The sequence below is a fragment of the Brachycentrus maculatus genome, unplaced genomic scaffold (genome assembly GCF_059751285.1).
Source record: "Brachycentrus maculatus isolate JH-2025_06_01 unplaced genomic scaffold, ASM5975128v1 h1tg000038l, whole genome shotgun sequence".
Taxonomy (NCBI): domain Eukaryota; kingdom Metazoa; phylum Arthropoda; class Insecta; order Trichoptera; family Brachycentridae; genus Brachycentrus; species Brachycentrus maculatus.
The window spans coordinates 904,324-928,468 of record NW_028280792.1 but is presented as its reverse complement, the minus strand read 5'-3'; the positions used below and the strand labels follow the sequence as shown (position 1 = coordinate 928,468).

At 35.5% G+C, this 24,145-nt stretch overlaps 1 protein-coding gene across 2 annotated transcripts in view; it reads left to right on the top strand.

Moving 5' to 3' along the window:
• The window catches only part of LOC148312582 (uncharacterized), a 50,711-nt gene extending 26,833 nt beyond the window's left edge, over nt 1–23,878 (top strand). For both annotated transcript variants that reach the window (XM_088276333.1, XM_088276330.1), the window contains 15 exons: nt 1,218–1,360; nt 3,330–3,629; nt 6,674–7,702; nt 7,863–7,983; nt 8,533–8,816; nt 9,520–9,829; nt 10,936–11,099; nt 12,657–12,835; nt 14,643–14,782; nt 18,537–18,773; nt 20,087–20,237; nt 20,382–20,609; nt 20,701–20,864; nt 21,235–21,378; nt 22,465–23,878. In XM_088276333.1, the coding sequence (XP_088132459.1) occupies nt 1,218–1,360; nt 3,330–3,629; nt 6,674–7,702; nt 7,863–7,983; nt 8,533–8,816; nt 9,520–9,829; nt 10,936–11,099; nt 12,657–12,835; nt 14,643–14,782; nt 18,537–18,773; nt 20,087–20,237; nt 20,382–20,609; nt 20,701–20,864; nt 21,235–21,378; nt 22,465–22,630 (3,760 nt within the window). In that variant the 3' untranslated portion in view covers nt 22,631–23,878. The remainder of the gene's footprint in view (nt 1–1,217; nt 1,361–3,329; nt 3,630–6,673; nt 7,703–7,862; nt 7,984–8,532; nt 8,817–9,519; nt 9,830–10,935; nt 11,100–12,656; nt 12,836–14,642; nt 14,783–18,536; nt 18,774–20,086; nt 20,238–20,381; nt 20,610–20,700; nt 20,865–21,234; nt 21,379–22,464) is intronic.
• The last annotated feature ends 267 nt before the right edge of the window (nt 23,879–24,145 follow it).

The following is a 24,145-nucleotide window of genomic DNA, read 5'->3' as shown; positions in this document are numbered from 1 at the left end:
AAACAAATTCTAATATATACGCAGTACTACCTACGTAGAGACACGTCTAACAATTGTTATGAGTTATGTTTTTTTCAGTCTTAACGTTAAAGCTGATCTTAATTTTACTGTTACATGTTAAATGTTTATTTATTTATTTATTTATTTAAACTTCATGTACAGAAAATAAAAAGTACATTGGCGGGCTTATTGCTAAAAAGCAATATCTTCCAACCGACCAAAGACGGACTAGTGATAATGATCAAAACGTTTGATACCATATATAGCCGTTTGCAATCAGTGGACAGATAGTACTCGAACATTTAAAAAAACATAAATTACAAATTGACATTTAAAAAGAAACATAAATTAACAAAAGACGATAATAAGGAGGGCAAAGGAAGAAGGGAGTTTAGGGAAGGAGGTAGAGGGAGGAGGTTTGATCGACAGTTAGGATTCTAATGACAGATAGTAATGTCTCGGACGTTTTTAAAAGTTAATACATATTATTGTCTGATGTAATAGATTTTATCAAAAAACTAAAAACAATTAATTAACAATTAGACAAAAAAGTATTCTAGGATTCTAATGATAAATAGGTAGAATTCGGTAGCAAGTTTAAGAAAGAGAGGAGGGGTCAGGGGAGGAGGAGATGGACAGTTAGGGTTCTAAGGTAAGATAATGATGTTTCAGGCGTTTTTTGAAGGTTAAGATAGAAGGTGCATTTTTTACATGTAGAGGTAGTTCATTCCAGAGTTCAGCCGCTTGGACAATAAAGGAATTACTGAGGAATGCTGTGTTGTGGCAAGGAATGGAGAGTGTTCTCTCTTGGGAATTTCTCTCTTGGGAGAGTGTTCTCTCTTGGGAAGTGTTATCGCGCGCTTACATGATTATTTAACACTATGCATGCCATGGTGATGGTATTTATTGGTTATGGTTAATATCTGAGGAAGATATTTTATTATGGTGAACATTTTCTTTATTTCAAGGTGATGGCTATACTTTACAAAAGTTACATGTTAGCATATTTTTACAATGATTACAATACATTGTTTATATTTATAATACTTTCTGGGTGCTTACTATACTGGGAATGATATGAGGTGAAGAAATTATAGGTACATCATGTATTCACGAATGTGAAAAATAATGGGCTTGCCTTGCTGGTAAACCCTAGGCACGCCACTGGTTACATGTTACATGTAAATCTGAGCACGTGTTTTCATTTGATTCGCCAGATACTTCTGCCGGTCTGTGGAGTTTGACGAGACGAGCCGAATGTGCATTCTCTCTGAAGAGGATTCAGTTTCCCAGAAGGACGACATCACGGTCAGCAACAGCCCTACTCACCACTTCTACGATCTCGTCTGCTTGGATAACCGTAAGGAAACGAATTTAAGAAAAACATCAAATTATTTATAGATTTGGCGTTTAATTTGTAGAGCTCCATTTTAATTTATGTATTAAATGTTACAACATTTTGAGTGTGTCCAAATACTCGTTCACAAATCAGCCTATGACGGTCGTAAGCCCCGTAAATGCCCAGACTTCCATATTCTTCTTCATCTTTATTGATATGTCAAAAAATAATTTATGAAATGTTAAATCAAACACTGATTTCTTGAGTCTACTAATAAACCCTTATCCGCGCCCCAATGGTGCATAGGGCACTGCGTCATATAAACGCAGTGTTATCTTGATCGTTTACACATGAAGGAAAGGTGATCAGCCCTCCGCTTCAAGTACCAGTCCAGGGTAATATTGAATAAATATTACAGTGAAAAAATCACTCATATTTATTCTTACCCCCCCTAGGAATCGAGCCCGGGTCCTTCAGAACGGTAGCCGAGCGTGCTGACCATTACACTACGGAGTCTACTAAGTTGTATTTTATTGTTAAAAGAAAACACATAAAAATCAATTTTGTGACAGTTATTTCGCCAAGTTATGGCATTTTCAAACAAATGTGAAGATGAAATAAAATACATACAACTTAGTAGAATCAAAAAATCAGTGTTTGATTTAACATTTAACACGCAAAATAAGTGATAGTCGACTTTAGGGAGACCGCCATGACACGCACAGAAGAAGATAAAAAAGACTAGCTTTGGGGGTTCGACTTCTCTATTATTAGTAAATTATTTTTGTTCGTAACATGTTGGGTAGAAATCTAGGTTTCTTCTCTCACAAATTATTTTTTTTACATTTTGACATCTCAATATACATGATGATCTCTTCATCTCATCATCTCTTCATCTCTTCATCTACTGCAGCCTTCTTCTTGAGCCCAGTATTGAACAAAGCCCTCCTTCTTGGACTTCTACAGTTGTCTGTTGGACACGACTCTCTTCCAGTGCCAACCCACCACTTATTAATGTCATCGGATCATCTTGTCTGGATCCTACCCACGCTCCTGCTTCCTGTTCTAAGCCTTCTCCAGTCAAGCACGTTTTTCATCCATCTATCCTCAGACATATCGCTCACTCCTTTCAAGAACGTCATAAATCAAAAATCGACAATTTTCAGTTGTGCATGTTTTCGGAATGCCCAGGAAATGTACTATATCCCAGCAAAAGAGGCATAATTTTAACTTAATATTAACCCGCTACAGGACAGAAAGTGTTGTTTTTGCATTTTGAAGAAAAAGTATTGTTTAATTATTTTTTTAAATATACTAAATATTTTCCAAATGGAAAAAAAACCTTCAGGTTTTACCTAAAAAGATCTAATATATTATTAGATTAAAACCAATATTTATAGCTTTTCCACTTTATTTTTATTTGACCAGCGACCGGGTTTCGTCGTTACCGACATCATCAGACTAGTCTGTCAGACCGTTACCGACATCATCAGACCAGTCTGATGATGTCGGTAACGACGAAACCCGGTCGCTGGTCAAATAAAAATAAAGTGGAAAAGCTAAAAATATTGGTTTTAATCTAATAATATATTAAAAATGCAATTCCATCACGAAGTGTCAGTGGATAATATAAATCTACTAAAAAGATATGTTGCACAGTAAAAAGTTCAATAAGTGGCTTGATATTTATTTTTGATACATTGTATTATATTTTTAAACTTTAAAAACGTTCTCCTGAAAAATCATTTTTTTTATTTATGACGTTCTTGAAAGGAGTGAGCGATATGTGCCACATGACCTGCCCAGTTCGACTTTTGTTCCGCGATTCTTTAAGTCAAATCTATTCTTCTTCTTTAGTCTCAATCCTGTGGATTGGTCTGCAGCAATAAACGACACCTCATTCTCCACTCCGGTATATTCTGCTCCTCTGTTACCTTAATATTTTCCCTTATCCTCATCATCTTTCTCAAACGTTCCCTGTATTTACTAGCGCGGGGTTCGGAATATCCTGACAACTCCGTGACGTCGCACCTGTTCTCCAACGGCCGTCGTCCCGACACGGCCTTCCAGCGCTACCGCAACAGCCGCCTCGGCGGGGAGTTCCACTCCGAGATCACGGGCCGCTCGCTCAGCGAGTGCCTGGACGAGTGCCTGCGGCAGACCAGCTTCCAGTGCAGGTCGGCGGTGTACAGCGACCGCTTCAGGACGTGTCGGCTCAGCAGATACAACCAGCGGGACGGGATGAGAATCATATACGACGCGGACTATGATTACTACGAGAATCTTATGCGTAAGTCTAGTGCTCTGGTAAATAATTCCTAATGTCATTAAAAAAAATCAACGTTGCGCAAAATAAAATTCGATCGTACAACAACAGCGATTGTTGAAGTTTCTTGAATGTTTTCCGCAGATACTTTGTGGTATATTTTATAAAATCTTTATAAAATTAATACACTTTGTTTTCACCACTTTTTTATTAATACAATTCAACCTACCGGTTTCAACAATACATTGTCATCATCAGGGTTTATTTTAAATCAAAAACATTAAAAACATTAAAATAATTTAACCAAAAACTTCCACACACCCCATAATAATCCTAAAATTTAAGGATTTTTATGGAGTGTGTGGAAGTTTTTGGTGAAATTATTTTAATGTTTTGTAATGTTTTTCATTTAAAATAAACCCTGATGATAACAATGTATTGTTGAAACCGGTAGGTTGAATTGTATTAATAAAAAAAAGTGCGGAAAACAAACTTTATTAATTTTATAAAGATTATTGTTGGAGTTGTTGCAAAGCATAAATTACAGATGAATGAAGCTCTGCACGCTCGCTAACGCAGTGAATACCCAGCTTTATAACAATCAAATAGATAAGCCAAAAACAGAATTCACAAAAAGTAATGAAAAAACATAAAAATGTTATTTGACCCATATTTTATGTTGAAATTATAGTGGAACCCCGGAAATTCGAAATTCTGGAAATTCCGAACAAGATTTTGAAGAAAAACATTTAACAACACGCAAAGACTGAAGAAAATATATCGTAGTCGTACAGGAGAAACTGACCAACTAACAAAACGTAAAATGTTCAGGAGGGCCATTTAAGTAACTTTTGCTTGGCAGGAAAATAAACATCAATGCAGTTAGTCATTTTCAACAAGTCAATATATTAAACTTCCAAGTTTAAAATCCTTTGGGATTTTTTCAGGGCAATATTAAGCTAGTAAGATATCAAATAGTCAATGATCACGTTTTTGTAAAAAAATACACTTGGTCACTTTCTTCTGTATGACTACGATATATTATTATATAAAATTATTGTAAATATCCTAATTTTGTATAAAATTATTGAAAAGTCAATAAAGTATACAGTATTGAAGTTAAATTTCTACTCAAGTACTGTAATATTAGTTTGAAATGTAAAATGTTTCAAATAATGTATGTATGCTTTAAAAAACATAACGTCAACTTCATTGACATTACAGCTGAATAAGCAAGAAAAAACAAAAAAAGAACGTAACTACAGTAACTACAGAAATTTGTAATCCATATATACTTAATACTTTACACTACAATAACTGTAGAGTAAAGTATTATGTATATATGGATTACAAATTTCTCGGCTAATCCGAACTTTTCAAACCAAACAGGCGACAACTCCACTTAGTTTGGATTTTCGGGGTTCCACTGTATTGCTAAATAATTAATCTAAACAAACTTCATCGATGTGAGAAGGCCTTGGAGACCATGAAGGTATGAATACTTTAAATAAAACACATTTTCTGGTCAGTTCCTAAGATTGGCAAAGACTTTTGAAAACAACTTCAGGTAATCAACATTATGAACGATGTTCTAAGTTGGCGGGATCATTACTTGCATGATAATAACCCAAGGCTAAAAACATTTCGACTAATACAAATCATCGCATTTGTCATCAAGGATAACTAAATACTAACATTATTAAATAATTCGCTATCATTTTCTGCGCTGATGTGCTAACTCGGCTTTTTCATTAACTTACTGTGCCTAATACTAATTCATTCTTTCTTTAGGATTGTGTGCCATAGCGGGTCCAAATTGCAGATAGTTCTGAGCATCAAAAATGTTTTGATAACAATTACAGCAACGTTTTAGTAACGAAGCTTATTCAAACTCTGATGAAGACGATGGCGGAAGATTGAGAGCTAAAAAACTAATTCTTTCTTTGACGGTTTGTGCGTTAGCTATAAACAAAGTAAATATTACCAGAGTTTCATCGCTGCCATCAATCGTCAGACTACTGATGTAAATGTGATAAAATACTCGTATAATATCGACGGCCCCTACGTAAAGTGCCCCTCTGCAAATCTGTTACTTTACAGGACAGAGTTTAGAAGATTTTTTCAAAGTATTTTTTTTATTAATTAACGGTTTTATCTGAAATTCTAAACTAGTATTATACATTGAAAAACACGATAAAAACTAAATCGTTTTAAAACTTTTTGCTTTGTCAAAATTAAATATTGTAGTTAGCGTTTTAGGAGTTCAGTTCATTTCGAAAATTCGATGTAGATAGCGTCTTATACGCCTGAAAACTAAGCGTATTTTTTTTGTTTATTTATATTTGTAGATAACGGTCTATTGATAACGTACACCAAATATCTCAAAATCGACAAAAATGTAGTTAGGGCACTTTATGTAGGGCACGTCGATATCATCAAGACAAAACAGGAAAAAAGTATTTTCAGAAATGAAACAAAAGAGAATCATAATCCAGATGTGAGCATCAATTATAAGACTTTAGATAATTGACAGGACTTTGATGATGGACAATTTGGAGGCGTTATGCCCACAATGTGGCACCTGGTGCTTATCACTTGTACCAGCACATATAGCCAAATATGCCCCTTTACTAGATCACATGCTGATGGGGGGGGATGGCGAGCAGGCGGCAGGAGGAGGGGGAGGGGCTAGTGGAGGGGGGAGGCCGGACATGGGAGGCAGCGGAGACTGGGGCAGACCAGGTAAAGCCACTTCATCGTACAGAAAATCCATCTAACCATTCATTACATACCTTAACACGATATCTGGTCAGGAATCGTTCTAATAAACTAATCATAACAAAACTCAATCACCCTAAAAATCATTAGCTTATTAATAACTTCAAATTAATGAATTCAAATTTAACGAAGCCATTTGAAAAGGGTTAAGTATGACATTTATATTTTGCACAAATCTTTATAAAAAAACTTTCTAATTTGGCACTTTGATATTGATAAAACTATCAATGTCTTAACTGGATAATTGACAATCCAATAAATCTAATTGCACTGTTTCAATATCCCAAAAGGAAACGGCGGAGGATACGACGATAGATATCCTGGAGGAAATGGTGACCGGTACCCTGCGAGTTCGGGAGGAGATCGATATCCTGGAGATGACAGATACCCAGACGACAGGAACCCTCCGAGTGGAGATAGGTACCCTGGAGGGGACAGGTATCCCGGGGGTGATAAATATCCCGATGGCGATAGATATCCCGCTGGAAGCGATCGGTATCCAGGGGGAGACGACAGATATCCATCAGAAGATAGATATCCAGGAGGTAACCGATACCCTTCAGGCGATAGATATCCAGGAGGCGATAGATACCCCCCGAGCGATAGGCTCCCTGCTGGCGATAGATACCCAGGAGGTGACCGATATCCCGCAGGCGATAGGTATCCAGGAGGGGATAGATATCCTGCAAGTGATAGATACCCCGGAGGTGACAGATACCCTGGAGGTGACAGGTATCCTGGAGGTGACAGATTTCCAGGAGGTGATAGATATCCAGGAGGTGATAGATATCCCGGAGGTGACAGGTATCCCGGAGGCGATAGGTATCCTGGGGGTGACAGGTATCCAGGAGGTGACAGATATCCTGATGATCGCTATCCAATAGGACCTTTAAAACCTTTTGACAGATACCCTCCAGGAGGTGATCGGTTCCCTGTAGACAGACCGGATCCATACCCCGACCCATACGGAAACGAAATCGACAGATATCCTATTGGACCGGACAGAGGTAAATATCCGGCGTATGGGAGATATCCTCCGGGCGATAGAGACAGGATTCCAATTTATAGAGACAGACCACCGATCGACAGAGACAGATATCCATCGAACAGAGACCGGTTACCTATCGACAGAGAAAGATATCCGATTGACAGATATCCTGTCGATAGAGATCGGTATCCCGTTGACAGAGATAGATACCCAATGAACAGGGAAAGATACCCGATCGACAGGTACCCTGGTTGGGATAGATATCCAAACGGCGACAGAAGTCAAATCGGTAGCGGAGGGATCGGAAGATATCCATACGATAGACCACCAGGTATGTTGATTTGTATAGTTTAAAAAAAATACGACTTAAGGTGAATAGGATCGGTAAGTATTTTGGGAAAAAAGTGTGATTTTCATTGTACCTGGTGTTGTTGATATATTTTAATACAATAGAATGAAAAAAAATGTTTCATCAATGGTGTGTATTTCAGGATCAGCTGGAGGAAGTTATTGGGGCACAGATCGCTACGGGGGAGACAGATTCGGTGGAGGCAGTCAATATGATCGAGACAGAGATCGTTTTGGAGATAGAGATAGCTTTGGGATTGGAGGGTGAGTCTACATGATACCCGTATATTTGAATTACTTAAAGATGTTATAATATAAACAAGAAATGTTCCCTGTTTCACTATACAGTATTTACTTTCTTCGTGCTGGCTTCAATTTGAAAACGGGTAGAAATATTTATTTATTTATAAATTTGGCGATTAATTTGTAATTTGTAGAACTCCATTTAAATTTATGTATTAAATGTGAAATACTGATTTTTCCACTCTACTAAGCTATATTTTATTGTTAAAAACACATAAAAATCAATTTGGCAATGGTTTTGCCTAGTTATGGCATTTTCAAACGAATGTCAAGATTAAATAGACTGACAGTCCTTATATGGCTATATAAGGACCGTCAGTCCATTTAATCTTCACATTCGTTTGAAAATGCCATAACTAGGCGAAACAAGTGTCACAAAATGGATTTTTTGTGTTTTTTTTTCAAACAATAAAGTACAACATAGTAGACTCAAAAAATCAGTGTTGATTTAACATTTAATACATAAAATAAATATTTATGATACATCAACCACACTCTAAATTATTGCAGATATGGAGGAGACAGATATGGTCCACCCGGTGGAGATCGGTTCGGTGACAGGCCAGGAGGAGATCGCTACGGTGGAGACAGGCCAGGAGGAGACCGTTACGGTGGAGATAGGCCTGGCGGAGACCGGTTTGGTGGAAGACCGGGTGGAGATCGCTACGGGGGAGAGAGACCAGAAGGAGACAGATATGACGGATATGGTGGCAGGCCAGGGTACAGCGTCAGGAGACCAGGGGGATACAGAGGCACTTATGGAGGAGGAGCTGGGCCAGGATATAGGCCAACAGGTAAAAAAAAACATAGACTTGAAATAAACTATAGTTAATTACTATAGTATGAGAAAAATCGTGTTTTACGTCTTATGGCCCGATATAACTTAATTTTCTTTAAACGTCAACATTTGACGTAATTAATTTTTTGCTGAAAATCCTGTTTTTGTATTGAAAAAAACTTTTTTTCTTCAAAATACATACCATAGAACGGGGCTACTTGAACTTTGATGTATTACTTGAACCCAGAACAAAAAAAATCTGTATTTGGTCTACAATAATGAACATATCGACATGATTCATTGTTTCCCTGACAGGTGACACTTATTGTCACGATACTTCGATCGATACCACGATCTAAATATTTTTTTTTGTACCGGGCTCGAGTAACACATCAAAGTTCAAGTAGCTCCGTTCTACGGTATATGGTTTTGAAAAGAAAAGTTATTGAAAGGTAGGTAGTAAAAAGTTGTTAAAAAAAATTATAAAAATATTTTTTTTCAACATATATTACAAAAAAAGTCAAATTCCAATATACATTCTGAAAAACAAAATTCGCATGAAAACAAGTCTTTCCTCTAGCGCAGCCATCCGCGTTCGGAATTTGAGGATTGCGAGTTCCACTTAAACAAGGATATCTGATATCTTTAACCAATTTCATTGTGTTATGAGTCATTAATGAGTTTAAATTATTGACTATATTATAATTTTGTCATTTTAGGAAGTGTCCCGGGAGGTTATGACCCAACCGGCCCCAGTTTCGGAGGTATCGGATCCCCTGGCTATGGTGCCATTGCTCCCATCGGCCCAGGGGGCCCAGGAGCGCCCTTGGGGCCCCCTTCAGGACCAGGTATCGCGCTGAGGCCCGGGATATCGCGCTGCGATAACGCCGACTCGTACAGACAAGTGGGATCTCGCCAACGTATGCGGAGGCAGTACATCCGACGCTTTACGACAGCGCAGTCCTTGGTGCAGTGTCAAAGGGAGTGTGCAGAAGCCAGAGACTTTATCTGCAGATCTTTTAACTATCGGTAACTATTGTAAAATTGAGCCAAGTTTCTTCGAGACCCGCGAATTATTTCGTTTTTTGTTTAACATAACGCCAGTTATTTATCGTGAGAGTATTGTAAAAACTGTGAGCGCTTTCAATCGTCATAAGCCGATACACGAAGACAATTTAATCAATTTTTAAAATAGCCACATCTTAAGGGAGCATTCACAAGAGTAGTGAGAACTTGACTTCACAAGCTCTCACTACTCTTTTGAACAATTTTGTGTTTTGGAACGCAGATTCTAGAATGTGTTAAGAATTAATATCTTCTCATATTAACACTTTCAAAATGAAAAACACTGTTATTTTTTTCTATAAACACTGTTACATTCAAAATTTATTTTTAATTAATGTTTTACTTAAGAAGTACGGTGTTTGAAAATGACGCGGAATGCATCGAAACACATGACACAGTAGATTTTAAGAAATAGCGGTATATACTAAGTAAAACATTAATTAAAAATTTATAGATTTCACAGTTATGTCACAAGGATGAGAGTAGACTGAATGCAGTCGAAATGCGATCTCTCAGAAGAATGTGCGACAAAACGATGTATGATAGATGTACGAATAGTGAAATAAGGAAGGAATGCAAAGCTGAGATAAGCATTATCGATAAAATTAAGAAAGGTGTGTTGAGATGGTTTGGACATGTAGAACGAATGAGTGAGGAAAGAACGGTAAAACAAATTTATGAGGCGAATGTTAGCGGGAAAAGAAGCAGAGGAAGACCGAGAAAAACATGGCACGATCAGGTATGCTAAATACTTGAAAGTGGTCATGTTAGGAGTCGTAACAATCGGCGGGTATGTATGAGGAGATGCATGAACGTGGAAGAGGCGAAGAATGTTTGCAAGGACAGAGTGGTGTGGCGCTCTATTCTCTCTGCCTACCCCTGCGGGGAAGCGGCGTGATGGTTAGTTAGTTAGTTAGTTAGTTAGTTAGATTTCACCACTAAGTGACTGACGAATCAATTAATGAAATTCAAAATTTAAATTGTAATTATTTCAATAGTAATGTTATCCAATTAATGTTTACGTATGAATCTATTTAGCTTATCTATGGGAAAATGTGTGTATTTTTTAGGGATAATGCTGTTCCATATGGAGATGGCGACAGGGACAACTGCGAGTTGAGCGATAGAGACACGAGGGACATGGATTCAGCCGACCCGGCCTATTTTGATACAACTGGGAACTATGATTTCTATGAGAGGTCTACGGCAAGAAATGGAGAAGATTGTCTCGATGGTAACTTATGTCATACTGTATAAATAGTCAAATATATTTAAAAGATTTTAATAGGGTTTTTCTGGATCATGGGTACATAAATCATCCAAAGTTTAATTTGTACCGTACCGCAATCTTCAGTTTTGGGAGAAGTACAAAAATGCATGCAGAATCGGTTGCCTGAAAAAATTGGCATTTACTGAGCACTACGCAAAAACGAAATGTATTTTCTGAGGACACATTTTATCGGGTGAACATTATACATTTATGAATGTTGGGAGACGTTTCATAAAGCCAATATCTTGGTATCCGATAGTAAAAGAAAGATAGGAATTGAAAATAAAATTGAAAAGTGGTTACGGTACGCGAAGTAAAAAGAAGAATAAAGGACATATCGCTCATTCCTTTCAAGAACGTCATAAATAAAAAAAAACTTGATTTTTCAGGAGAGCGTTTTTAATGTTTAAAAATATAATACAATGTATTAAAAATAAATATCAAGCCACTTACTGGACTTTTTACTGTGCAACAGATCTTTTTAGGTAAAAACTGAAGGTTATTTCTCCATATGAAAAAAATTAAGTATATTTAAAAAAATAATTAAACAATAGGTACCTCTTCTTCAAAATGCAAAAACAACACTTTCTGCCCTGTAGCGGGTAAATATTAAGTTAAAAATATGCCGCTTTTTCTGGGATATAGTATATTTTCTTGGCATTCCGAAAACATGCATAACTGAAAATTTTCGATTTTTGATTTATGACGTTCTTGAAAGGAGTGAGCGATATGTGCCTAATTTCAAAATTCGCCAGATCCAATTTTATACGATTTTAAAATAAATGCTCTATCGGAATGCCAATTGTGGGTTTTATTGTTTAAAATATTTATATACTTGAATACCCTGCTAAAAAATACTAAAAAACAGCGTTGTATTTCAAATTCCGCTATATTCATGAAACTTGCCTTCTGACCCATATCGGCCAATCAGAGAGCGGGGATAGGTCAAAAATTTCAAAACGTTATTATTGGTTTGTGTCTAGTGTTTTTTTTAATACTGAAAAAAATCCGAAAAAATGAAAAATTCTCGATTTCATAATATTTTATCTAATGATAGACAAATCTTTGAAACATAAATGTTACCCGGAGATTTTGCATTTTTTGTAAAATCGACTAACATGGATCTGGCGGATTTTGAAAGTAGGCGACAGATAAATTAGACTAGATATTAAATGATGACCCAAATCGTAATACAGTAACCCCCCCCCCCCATAACGTTGAGATAGGTACCGCGTTATCAGAGTGAACTTTATATAGGGTTAATGTTTTAAATAAATATTTTACATTTTAACCAGCGGAATAGTCTGAAATGGGTCATTTAAAATTAAAATACAATTTAAAAACATTAACCCCCCTATAAGGTTTCCACCTATAACGCGGTTGCTATCTCACCATTATAGGTGGGTTACCTGTACAATAATCAAGAAAATTGCTCACGAAAAAAATCACGATTTGAACAGCCTCAAAAATCAATAGAATGTGTTTAATAATGTATTATAAACCTATAAAATATATTTTTAGTGAGCCAAGTGTGCAATGAGGACGGGATGGAGTTTACTCTCAGGACACCGGAAGGGTTCATAGGAAGAATCTATACTTATGGATTCTACGACCGGTGCTTCTTCCGAGGCAGCGGCGGGACTGTCAACGTGCTGAGGATTAGCGGAGCTCATGGGTACCCAGAGTGCGGAACACAGAGAGTGAGTTCAATCAATAATATTGGTGACATTACATCGGTTTATGGTAACATGGCAACAATATATCCTTGTCTATTGAAAAATCCTATTGGGATATTTATTGTTAAACATATTGAATTGTTGGGTAATATATCCAAAATAAAACAAGGTTTGTTGGATTGAATTCTACATTTATTTATGTATATGTTAATACGTGGCACGTTTCGTCTTCTTAGGACATTATCAATCACTGTTTTACATGAGACATATTTACATGTTTTACATGCCCTAAGAAGACGAAACGCGTCACGTATTAACATAAACATAAATAAATGTAGAATTCAATCCAACAAACCTTGTTTTATTTTGGATATATTACCCAATAATCCTATTGGGATTACCATTATACGTAGAGGTCCTCACCAAAAAGTTACATTTCCAATATTACGCTAAAAATCTCTTAAATGCAAATCTGTTCTGTTTACTATATTATATCGAGATCTTTATTAAAGTTGCGACAAAACGTGATCAATCCTCTGTTAAACCAATATGAAATCATCAAATCGTACCAAAACGTAACGATTTTACAAGCTAGAATTCCTGATTACTTAAAATCATTTATAATGGAAATGTAACGTTTTGGTGGGGACCTCCACATAACAGTTGTCATGTCACTTCAAATAAAAGACAGGAAGTGCACTTCAAATGTGTTTGCCAATAGCATTTAACGGCTGGTAGACACAGACACACACTGCAATCAATCACATATATACATATGTGTGTGTTTACCATACAAATAGTACAAAACGAGTTCAAGAAATATTTATTTTTAGTCTGGGTGTTTGCCTCTATACCGTAGCAGTGAATGTATTTGGCTAATAAACTGAAGGTCCCGGGTTCGATTCCCAGGGTGGTCAGAATAAATACGCACGAGTGTTTTATCATTATAATGCTCATTTAATATAACCCTGGACTGGGAACTGAAGCCCTGGACAGATCACCTTGCCTTTATATTGTATAATTTACGTTCAACTTGACATTGTATCAATTTGATACAGTGCCCTATGGCCGTAGGCTTTGTGGCCTGTTTTAAGAGGGACTAGTCTCCCAGCTTTCAATCCATCTCTTTGGTGGTCTTCGATCATCATCTTCATCTTCGATCTCCTATATTTATCGTTCATCAAAATTGGTTAACGATGAATATGAAGATTTTGATATGTTCAACTCGACATTGTCAGCGCTGAGATCATTCAACATTGTAAGTCGATATTGATATCGTGGTGTGTCCCTCGTTTCGTACAATTTGTCTTGTGGCTTCCTTTCCCATATGTTATATTTTTTTACGACAAATATAATAACTATGGTATATCGCTCACTCCTTTCAAGAACGACATATATCAAAATTCATAATTTTTCAGTTGTACATGTTTTCAGAATGCCCAGAAAATGTACTTTATCCCAGCAAAAGCGGCATATTTTTAACTCAATATTTACCCGCTACAGGGCAGAAAGTGTTGTTTTTACATTTTTACGAAAAGGTATTGTTTAATATTTTTTTTAAATAAACTTAATATTTTTCAAATGGAGAAAAAACATTCAGGTTTTACCTAAAAAGATTTGTTTCACAGTAAAAAGTTCAATAAGAGGCTTGATATTTACTTTTAATACATTGTATTATATTTTTAAACTTTTAAAACAATCTCCTGAAAAATCAAGTTTTTTTAATGAAATGACGTTGTTGAAAAAATGTGAGCGATATATTCTTTTTTGTAAAATTGGCTTCGAGCGTAGATCAATAAATATTTTTGTTGACATGATTCTGTTTTTGCAGTACGGTGACACTATGACCAACATCGTCGTGGTTCAGTTCAGCGACAATGTTCAGACCGGAAAAGACAAAAGGTTCAATCTGACCTGTCTGTTCCGTGGGCCCGGGGAGGCGGTGGTCACATCCAACTACATTGGCGCAGGGTAAGAAGGGCAAACCATTTCTCATGGGTGATAATGCAGAGATCATAACATATTAACCGTTTGAAGCATGCGGTCGACTATATTCAATATGAAATATATGTATATACATGGGCTGTTCAATGAATACGTGGACTGACGTGGTAAAACAAAATGTACTTTGTTTAGAAGTTATGTAGATGTCTGGGTCCCTATCAAAGTAGTCACCAACTGACACGAACACTGATCCTTACGGTGTTACCACTTTTAGAAACAGTCCTGGAACGCTTCTTTAGTGATGTCCTTCAGCTCGTTTGTCGCAATGTCCTTAATCTTGGGAATCGTCTCAAATCTTCTTCCTTTCAACGGTCTTTTGAGTTTCGGGAGCAAGAATAAGTCGGGAAGAGCGAGATCAGTAGAACAGTGATCGAGTGTTTGGCAAAAACTCACGAGTTCTAAAACCTCAATGGATTAAAGCTGATGGAATAACAACGCTCACGACAACGGTTCACACAAGCGTTCAAGGACTATATATAATTAAAATGTAACTTTGTTTTAAAATAACTAGAAATATTTTATTATAACTTCATTATAATGTCTACCGGTTAGCTTCGAAACCGGTAGACATGATAATTAAGTTATAATAAAATATTTATAATGATTTTAAAACAAAGTAAAATTATTATTAGCAAATGGGGAATCACAAAGTTACTGATTCAAATATAAATTACGTTCAAGGACTGTTTCTTAAAGTGAAAACCCCGTTGGCATAAATGTGTGCGTCGGGGAGGTGTATGCTTTGAATCCGAATATGTAACATCTAAATAAAATATTTTTTGTTTTATGCCATCAGTCTACGTATTAATTGAACAGACCAAGTATATATGTGTATATATATATATATATATATATATATATATATATATATATATATATATATATATATATATATATATATATATATATATATATATATATATATATACATGTTAGAAGCATGCTGGCGGTTGTAAGATAGCATCTCATTTTCGACTGTACTAGTATATCTAAGTTAAGGCAGAAGCAGGCACCTCGGTGGTTGGAGCGCTACGTGCAGCGCAGGCAAGGGATAACCGGAGAAGAGTCATTGCTTCCACAAGGGTTACAACCCTCTGTAATGAGGAATAAGACGGAGAAGAAATATATCTAGCAATGAATAATGGATTTATACAAATTGATGCTATAAAACGATTTAGATAAGTCTCGAATAAAGAAAATCGTCCAATCAAAATAAAGGCGAACAAATCATCAATTTATTTAGTATTTTACAAAGGTTAGTGAAGATAGGAATACAAGACTGAGTTAGGGACGATTAAAAAATTAAGATAGGTTTGTCGTGGTGGTTTAGACATGTGGAGCGAATGGATGACGAGAGAACGATAACGAGAGAGATATTTGGCAAATGTCATTTCCAGAATTTGAGCAATCTAAGGACACGTATGACTAGATGAATGGACGTAAAGGAAGTTAGGAGCGTAAATAAGGACAGACGGATGGCGGTCCATCCTTACCCCTGCTTACCCCTGCAGCGAAACGCAGTGATAGTACTAGTAGTGATTGTATAGTATCAGATTTGTTTTTTTCTACTCTCATAGTGTAGAGGTAGTTCCATTAATTTTTAACATTATTTTAAAATAGTATACTAAAATTTCAAGTACCTACTTGACATGATCGAGTATTTCAAATATAATATCTTGGGATTAGCAGGTCAGAATAATTCGCGGATATGTATGAATGTGAAAGAGGCGACGATTGTTATCAAAGACAGATTGGTGTGGTGTTCAATTCTCTCTGCCTATGCCTCCGGGGAAGCGGCGTGATGGTTAGTTAGTTAGCTAGAACACTAAAATATGAATCATGTACTTGTCTTATTTGTATTTCGTAACTTGTATTATTTGAGATAAAGCACGTTTATTTTAGTGACATGTTATATTATGAAGTGACTTGTTATATAATTTGATTTTATTATTAGTGCATGTCATAGAATTTTCTGTATAAATTACTTGACGTTTTGATATTGAGCTAGTTTTAGCATGCTCCGAATGTAAATGCCTTTAAATTACGTAATTTAGTATTGATATATTATTTGTAAGTTGCATTTTGCTTGAATTTGAGTATTTTCGACTATTATTTTCGTGAAAAGTATATATAAAGTAAAATTGCTGGTCTTCTTTTCTTTGGCATAGTTTTGATATTGAGCTAGTTTTAGCATGCTCCGAATGTAAATGCCTTTAAATTACGTAATTTAGTATTGATATATTATTTGTAAGTTGCATTTTGCTTGAATTTGAGTATTTTCGACTATTATTTTCGTGAAAAGTATATATAAAGTAAAATTGCTGGTCTTCTTTTCATGAGTTGAACTAATTGAGTATACTAACGATCAACTTCAAATATCACCGTGAATATTTTGTAAAAAATCGTAGAAACAAATCGTGATTTTCATCTGGATTTTCACGCTGAAAGCAAGAAGTCATCAAAACAATTTTGGTCACATTTTTTTACGCAGTTTCATTTGATCTGGCGAGAAGTGGCCCTTACATCTTTATCATTTATGAAATAAATAAATATTATCTATTTTCGTAGTGTACTGGTTAGAACGTTTGACATACGTACTGGAGGTCCCAGGTTTGACTACCAATAGAGTCAAAATAAAAAGAAGTTATTTTTCACTTTAATATTTATTTAACGTCTATTACATGAAGCACAGGACTGTATTCGCCTTGTATTCGCGAAATTAATGAACAAGATAACACTGGCTCAATGTTATGTAGTGTCTTATGTACCATTTGTAGCGAACAAAGGTTAGAGGAAGAAATATAATTAAAGATGAGTTATTAATTTATAGATTTTGCGTTTAATTTGTAGAACTCCATTTTAAATTATGTAGGAAATCGAACACTGATTTTTTGAGTCTACTAAGTTATATTTTATTGTTAAAAAACACATAAAAATCGATATGACAATTGTTTCGCCTAGTTATGGCATTTTCAAACGCATTCGTTTGAAAAAAAAACAAAAGCAATAACTAGGGGAAACAATAACAATGACAAGAAAATACAACTTAGTACACTCGTAAAATCAGTATTTGATTTAACATTTAATACATAAAGATGAGTTATTCAGAAACATTATTTGATTAAAAGAAGAAAAGTTTTTTTCTTCAACAAGTATAAATTTTGTATTATTTTGGTGTGAAATTCTCAAAACGTCTTGGCCTTTTTTGCTTTCTGCAGTTGATATATCCTCAGTTAGATACTTGGTCAAGATTGTACAAGGTATATTTGGATTATCTTGTTCGATTTTGATATCCTGGCATTGTATTTATATTTATTTCTCTTTTGATGACGTTTTCTAGTCACTATATCGTAGTCATACAGGAGAAAGTGACCAAGAGTATTTTTTACAAAAACGTGATCATTGACTGTTTGATATCTTACTAGCTTAATCTTGCCCTGAAAAAATTCCCAAAGGATTTTAAACTTGTAAGTATAATATATTGACTAGTTAAAAATGACTAACAGCATTGATGTTTATTTTCTTGCCATGCAAAAGTGACTTAAATGGCCCTCCTGAACATTGTACGTTTTGTTAGTTGGTCACTTTCTCTTGTACGACTGCGATATTTCATTTTGCTTCCAAAACCGTCACGGTGATATTTGAAGTACCATCGTTCCGCGCGAGAGTCCTTCCCTAGCGATTCAAATCCCAGTTGGGAATGGGGCGATTCCATGGACAGGTCCGGCAGTCCGATACCCATCGAGTACCTGCCCGCCGAGAACTCGCTCAGCTCCCGAGTCCGGCTCATGATCCTGTACCAGGGCCGGCCGACCACCACCATCGCCGTGGGCGACCCCCTCACCTTCCGCCTGGAGTCGCAGGACGGCTACAACTACGTTACGGACATATTCGCGACCAACGTCATAGCCAGAGATCCATACTCCGGACGGTCCGTGCAGCTCATCGACAGATATGGGTAAGAACTCTAAAATATTGAATTCAAAGTTAAAGAAGACTTGTATTCGAACGAATGAGTGAGGAAAGAACGATAAAACAAATTTATGAGGCGAATGTAATTGGAAAAAGGAGCAGAGGAAAACCGAGAAAAACTTGGCACGATCAAGTATGTCAAATACTTAAAAGTGGTCAAGTTAGGAGTCGAAACAATCGGCGGGTATGTATGAACGTGGAAGAGGCGAAGAATGTTTGCAAGAACAGTGTGGCGTGGCGTTCTATTCTCTCTGCCTACCCCTGCGGGGAAGCGACGTGATGGTTAGTTAGTTTTTTTTAGTATTCGTATCATGGAAAGCTGTCCCACCGCATGCCCAGAAGCATCTAGGCTTCCTGACAAACCTTTTCTTGCAAAGCATTTTTTAAAACTAAGTTGTGAAATTCATTTTAAATGTGAAAGAAAACAAAATTGTATCCCGATTTTACTGTGAATTTCTATTTTAAAGCTTTCAATATACCTGTCACTGCCAATCTAAATAAATACAAGTTTGTAAAAATTGTATTCGAATCAGTAAAACAAAGATACAAAAATATGGCTCAGAATTATGATAGGCGCTTTGGTGTAGTTGGGTAGACGCTCAATTACGAAACTGGCGTCGCGGGTTCGATTCCCGCCGATTGCAAAATCAATTCAAGAAATATTTATTTATTATTGGTCTGGGCGTTTGTGATGTATTTTTCACATGTACCTTCCTATCCTTACTATCCTACCTGCAGACTTGTCTGTTCTAAAATAGAAACCTTTAAAAAAATCCACCTAATTAAAAAGTTTAATATCCGTAATAGTTTTTGTTCTAAATATATAGAATGCTCTTATGAAAGACCAGTAAAGTAATGCAACTAAGACCATTCAACCAGCTGCAGTAAAGCAAATACCAGTAATGAAATGACTCAGTAAAGAGCTGTTAATATCAACAATTTAAAAACTTTATCTTGCAAGAATTTCAATAAGAGTCATTTGAATTGTTCTGGTTTATTTGAAGCCTTGGACTTTGACCATTATTCGAGTACAGAGTACAGTAAACCCCCCTATAAAGAAAACTGGTATAAACTTTTCCCCTATAACGTTTGCAAAAGTCTTTTTTCCCTATAATAGTGGTCCCCCGTATAACGCAGTATGTCCGTATATTCGGTCAAGTCGTTCCCGTTAGTTGAAATGTAAAAATACAGTTTAAAAATATTAACTCTATGACTCTCCCCTTGATAACCTTTATCAACGTTATAGGGGGATTTACTGTAATTTTTCATTTAGATTTACCTTATTATTATTATTTTTAGATGCCCAGTCGACAGCTACGTGTTCCCTGAGCTGGACAAGGGCAGAAGCGGAGACAGCTTAGAAGCAAGATTCAATGCTTTCAAGATTCCAGAATCCAACTTCTTGGTGTTTGAAGCAACTGTCAGGACTTGTCGAGATGGTTGTCAACCGGTATTTATTACAAATTTGCCCTAGTTTCGATCACGATGCAATATTTAAAAAAAAACTGCTGATGCCTAGCAATTGATGCGCATGTAATATCTATAATAATTCAATGGCAATGACAGTATGACTAATATTTTAATTTTATTTCAGGCATTCTGTTCAAGTGGAACGGGAAGGTCAGAGCCGTCGTTTGGAAGGAGAAGAAGAAGAGACGTAAACGGAACATTGACTTTAGACGATGACTCGGTTAATGGCACTGCGTTGGCCGTAAACGGAACCGATTCACCGGGAGCAATAGGATCGTACGGAGATGATGATTCGGAAACCGGAACGGAAGGACCGCCAGAATACCCGGAACATGTTAGAGAGATGATTGAGGTAAAGTAATCTGTCATTGAGTTGAAGCAAGTTTGGAATGAACAACATTTTGTATACTAACTTTAAAATGGGTGTTTTTTTCAATCTTTAGGTCTTCGAGTCACGCGATGAGATGATTCAAGGACTGCGTCATGTTGGTCCAGTAACTCCATCCGTTTGCCTCACTCCTGGAGAATACCACTCTCTTCTGACAGCCGTGGTGCTGTTGGTCTGTCTTCTGTTCACAGTCATCCTCATAGTCATGTTTGCATACAGGTAAGTCAATATTTTGAACTGGATTTTAAAAACCTTCGAGATCTTCTGTGGGAAAAGCACCCTGTTTTATCTTCATCATACCAATGCACGTTGGTTTACTTTAGGAAATACTAATATCTCCTGTCTCGTCCATTACTTTTGATATTATTTTTTCTCCGACAAACTTCCAAATATCGTCCATCCGATTTTCTGGTAGATGTTATTAAGGTTTTCTGTTCTCCGGTCTCAATTCGATAAAGATTCTCAAAACTGTATGTTATTTTCAATAATAATTGATACTAGAGGATTTGTGAAGTAAAATACTTATCGTTGTTTTATTTGTAGAATTCGTGTCCGTTTTAAGTATAATATTTGTGTATTTTTATGGCAGACGTTACTGGGGTGTGATGCGTAAGAACCAGTCTGCAGATAGAGAGCGTCCTCCATCTTCAGTAAACCGCCCTCCGTCATCTAGACCCGCCCAATCACGAGCATCACTATTTGGAGCCGGACTGCACAAACCTTTTGCTACAGGGTAAGATTCACACACACGAACCTATTGAATAATCTGTCAATAACTCACTAACTAAAAAAAACTTATTTATTTTTCAATACAATAACGACTTTTTAACCTTTGCGGTAGTACAAAAATTGATGGCCGACTTTCTCTGGGGAGTGAGTTCTTTTTACATGATTTTTTTTCCATTAATTCTATGTATTAATTATGAAGGTAGAAATTATTTAAAATTCTTTTAAAAAAAGCACCTTTTCGAAATATTTTTGAATTTTGACAAAATTACACACGAACATCCACCGATGTCGTTGCTATACAAGTTACATCATACCAACTGACAGACGGATTTCGAAGTTCATTAACGTCGATACTCCTTTAAGGAAAATTCGCACCGACGTTCATTTACGTCCATACTCCCGGTAAGGTTAAGAAAAAATTCAATTACGTCAAATGTAACCTGGATTAAAAGAAATTTTCAGCGAAATATATGCGTCATAAAAAAATGTTGCGCAATCTTGAGAAATTGGGAATAATAAAACGACCGGTGATAAATATTTGAAGAACTAAAATTACGATTTTGACAAAAGGCTGAGATCTCAATCGTACAAATTCAGAACGCAAACGGCTGCGCGAGAAGCCAGGCGTGTGTTGTTTCCTCACATTTTTTTAGAACATTTATTGGAATTTGATTATTTTTTAGAATCTGGATAAATTTTTTAATTTTTTTTTCATTCCTTACATTTAATTAACTCTTCTTTTCAAAACCATTTATATATATATTTCGAAGAAAACTTATTTAAAAACGGTGTTTTAAGAATAAAATTCAATTATGCTAAATATTAAATGGATTTAAAGAAAATCCCACGAGTGACATGCGGAGGCACAAACGGATCCCTAGGATCTACAAAAAGAAGAAGAAGAAGAAAAAGAAAGAAAATTAAGTTGCGGGATATCGAATATCCCGTGTAAATGGATAATTGTCGACCAAAGACAAAATTTGAATAATGTATAACAGTATATATATCAAAGAGTACGGCGGAATGAGGTGAAAGAGAATCTACTTTCATTATTTTTCATTAAAATTGTTCGCAACCGTTATTGTTATAGAAATTTGGCACGCGCATGTGATTTCGGGATCCCGACAAGGAGTCCGTTCGAAGATCCCAGCGAGCCCATCTACACGGATCCCTCGCTGTTCGAGCGATCCAGGTCACTGAGATCGCTGGACCTCAAGCAGCAGGGACATCGCCATCACAGGCAGGAAGATGCTTAAACCACGCCCGGTCCAAACTCGAAGGGTCCTGCTCTTCGTCGAGCCCAGCTGTCGGAGATGCCTTTACACGTACGCTCTTTACCGTGCGAATAGTGTTGTTCGTGTGACACGGGAATTGCGGCTTGCACACTGTGTCATGCGAAAAAACACGTGGTTATTTTTTTAACAAGTTGTACGAACATGTCCGCTGTCTTTCGTCTGAAAGTGCGGTAAACCGCGTACGTATAAAGGCAGTTATTGGATAATTGATTTTTTAATACCGTGAAACCCGTATTTTACGTCCCCGGATTTAACATTTTCCCGCCAATTGCGTGTAGTTATTTCAGTCCCGATATATGTTCGTTAAATTATTACCGGCATTTACGTTTTTTTCCCCGCAGAAAATATCCATCCTGTCATTCGATTAATGAATCGATCTGCAACGCTTCTATTTTTTGACGTTATTTGCATTCGTTTAATTGGTTAAAATTTTTTTAAAATGTAATTTTTTTATTACCCTCATTTTATACGTTCCCTCCATTTAGGTTTTTGTGTAAAAAAAAGTTGTCTACATGATTTTCTCAAAAAAATATCTTTTCAATACCCTGCATTTATATTTTCCCTCCATTTATTTTTTGTCTCTTAAAAAACGTAAAAAAGGGTTTCACTGTAATGGATATTTACTTAGGCTGTAAAAGTTACGTTTATAAGAAAAGAACAGAACTAGGTCGAAACTTTCGACAAAACATTGTTAAAAATCAATGAATTTTGATCCTATGTCATATCATGGTAAAGTGTCAACATTAATCGGTTAGTATAAATAATGATATTACATATTACTCCATATTAAATGGTAATTCTAATCATTTTACACGAATACTTGATGAATTCAATAAAACATATGAAATAAACATTGTGTTAGTAAAACGTCCTAGTTCTGTTTTTAGATATAAAAAAAACATTAAAATAAGTCATGTTTTATACTTTTTTGAACAATATCTATTTTTAAATATGAATGATGAGTTTTTCTTAGTTATTAATTATTTGAAAATAAAATGTCTTCTAAATATTTGATTATAAATTTTTATTTTTAAGAAGTATATTAGGTTTATAAAATATAAATAAATAAATATAATATTTTTATTCTTATATTTTAGCACTATGATCTCCGCGCCTCGCATCCACTTATCTTTTATGTTTTTATATAATTTAAACAATGCTTTTTTTACATAAAATTTATCATCCTTTTAGAAAAAATGATCATTAGGAATGGGAAAAATGAACATTATATATATATATATATATATATATATATATATATATATATATATATATATATATATATATATATTTATATATATATATATATATATATATATATATATATATATATATATAAATATATATATATAAATATATATATATATATATATATATATATATATATATATATATATATATATATATATATATATATATATATATATATATATATATGTATATATATATATATATATATATATATATATATATATA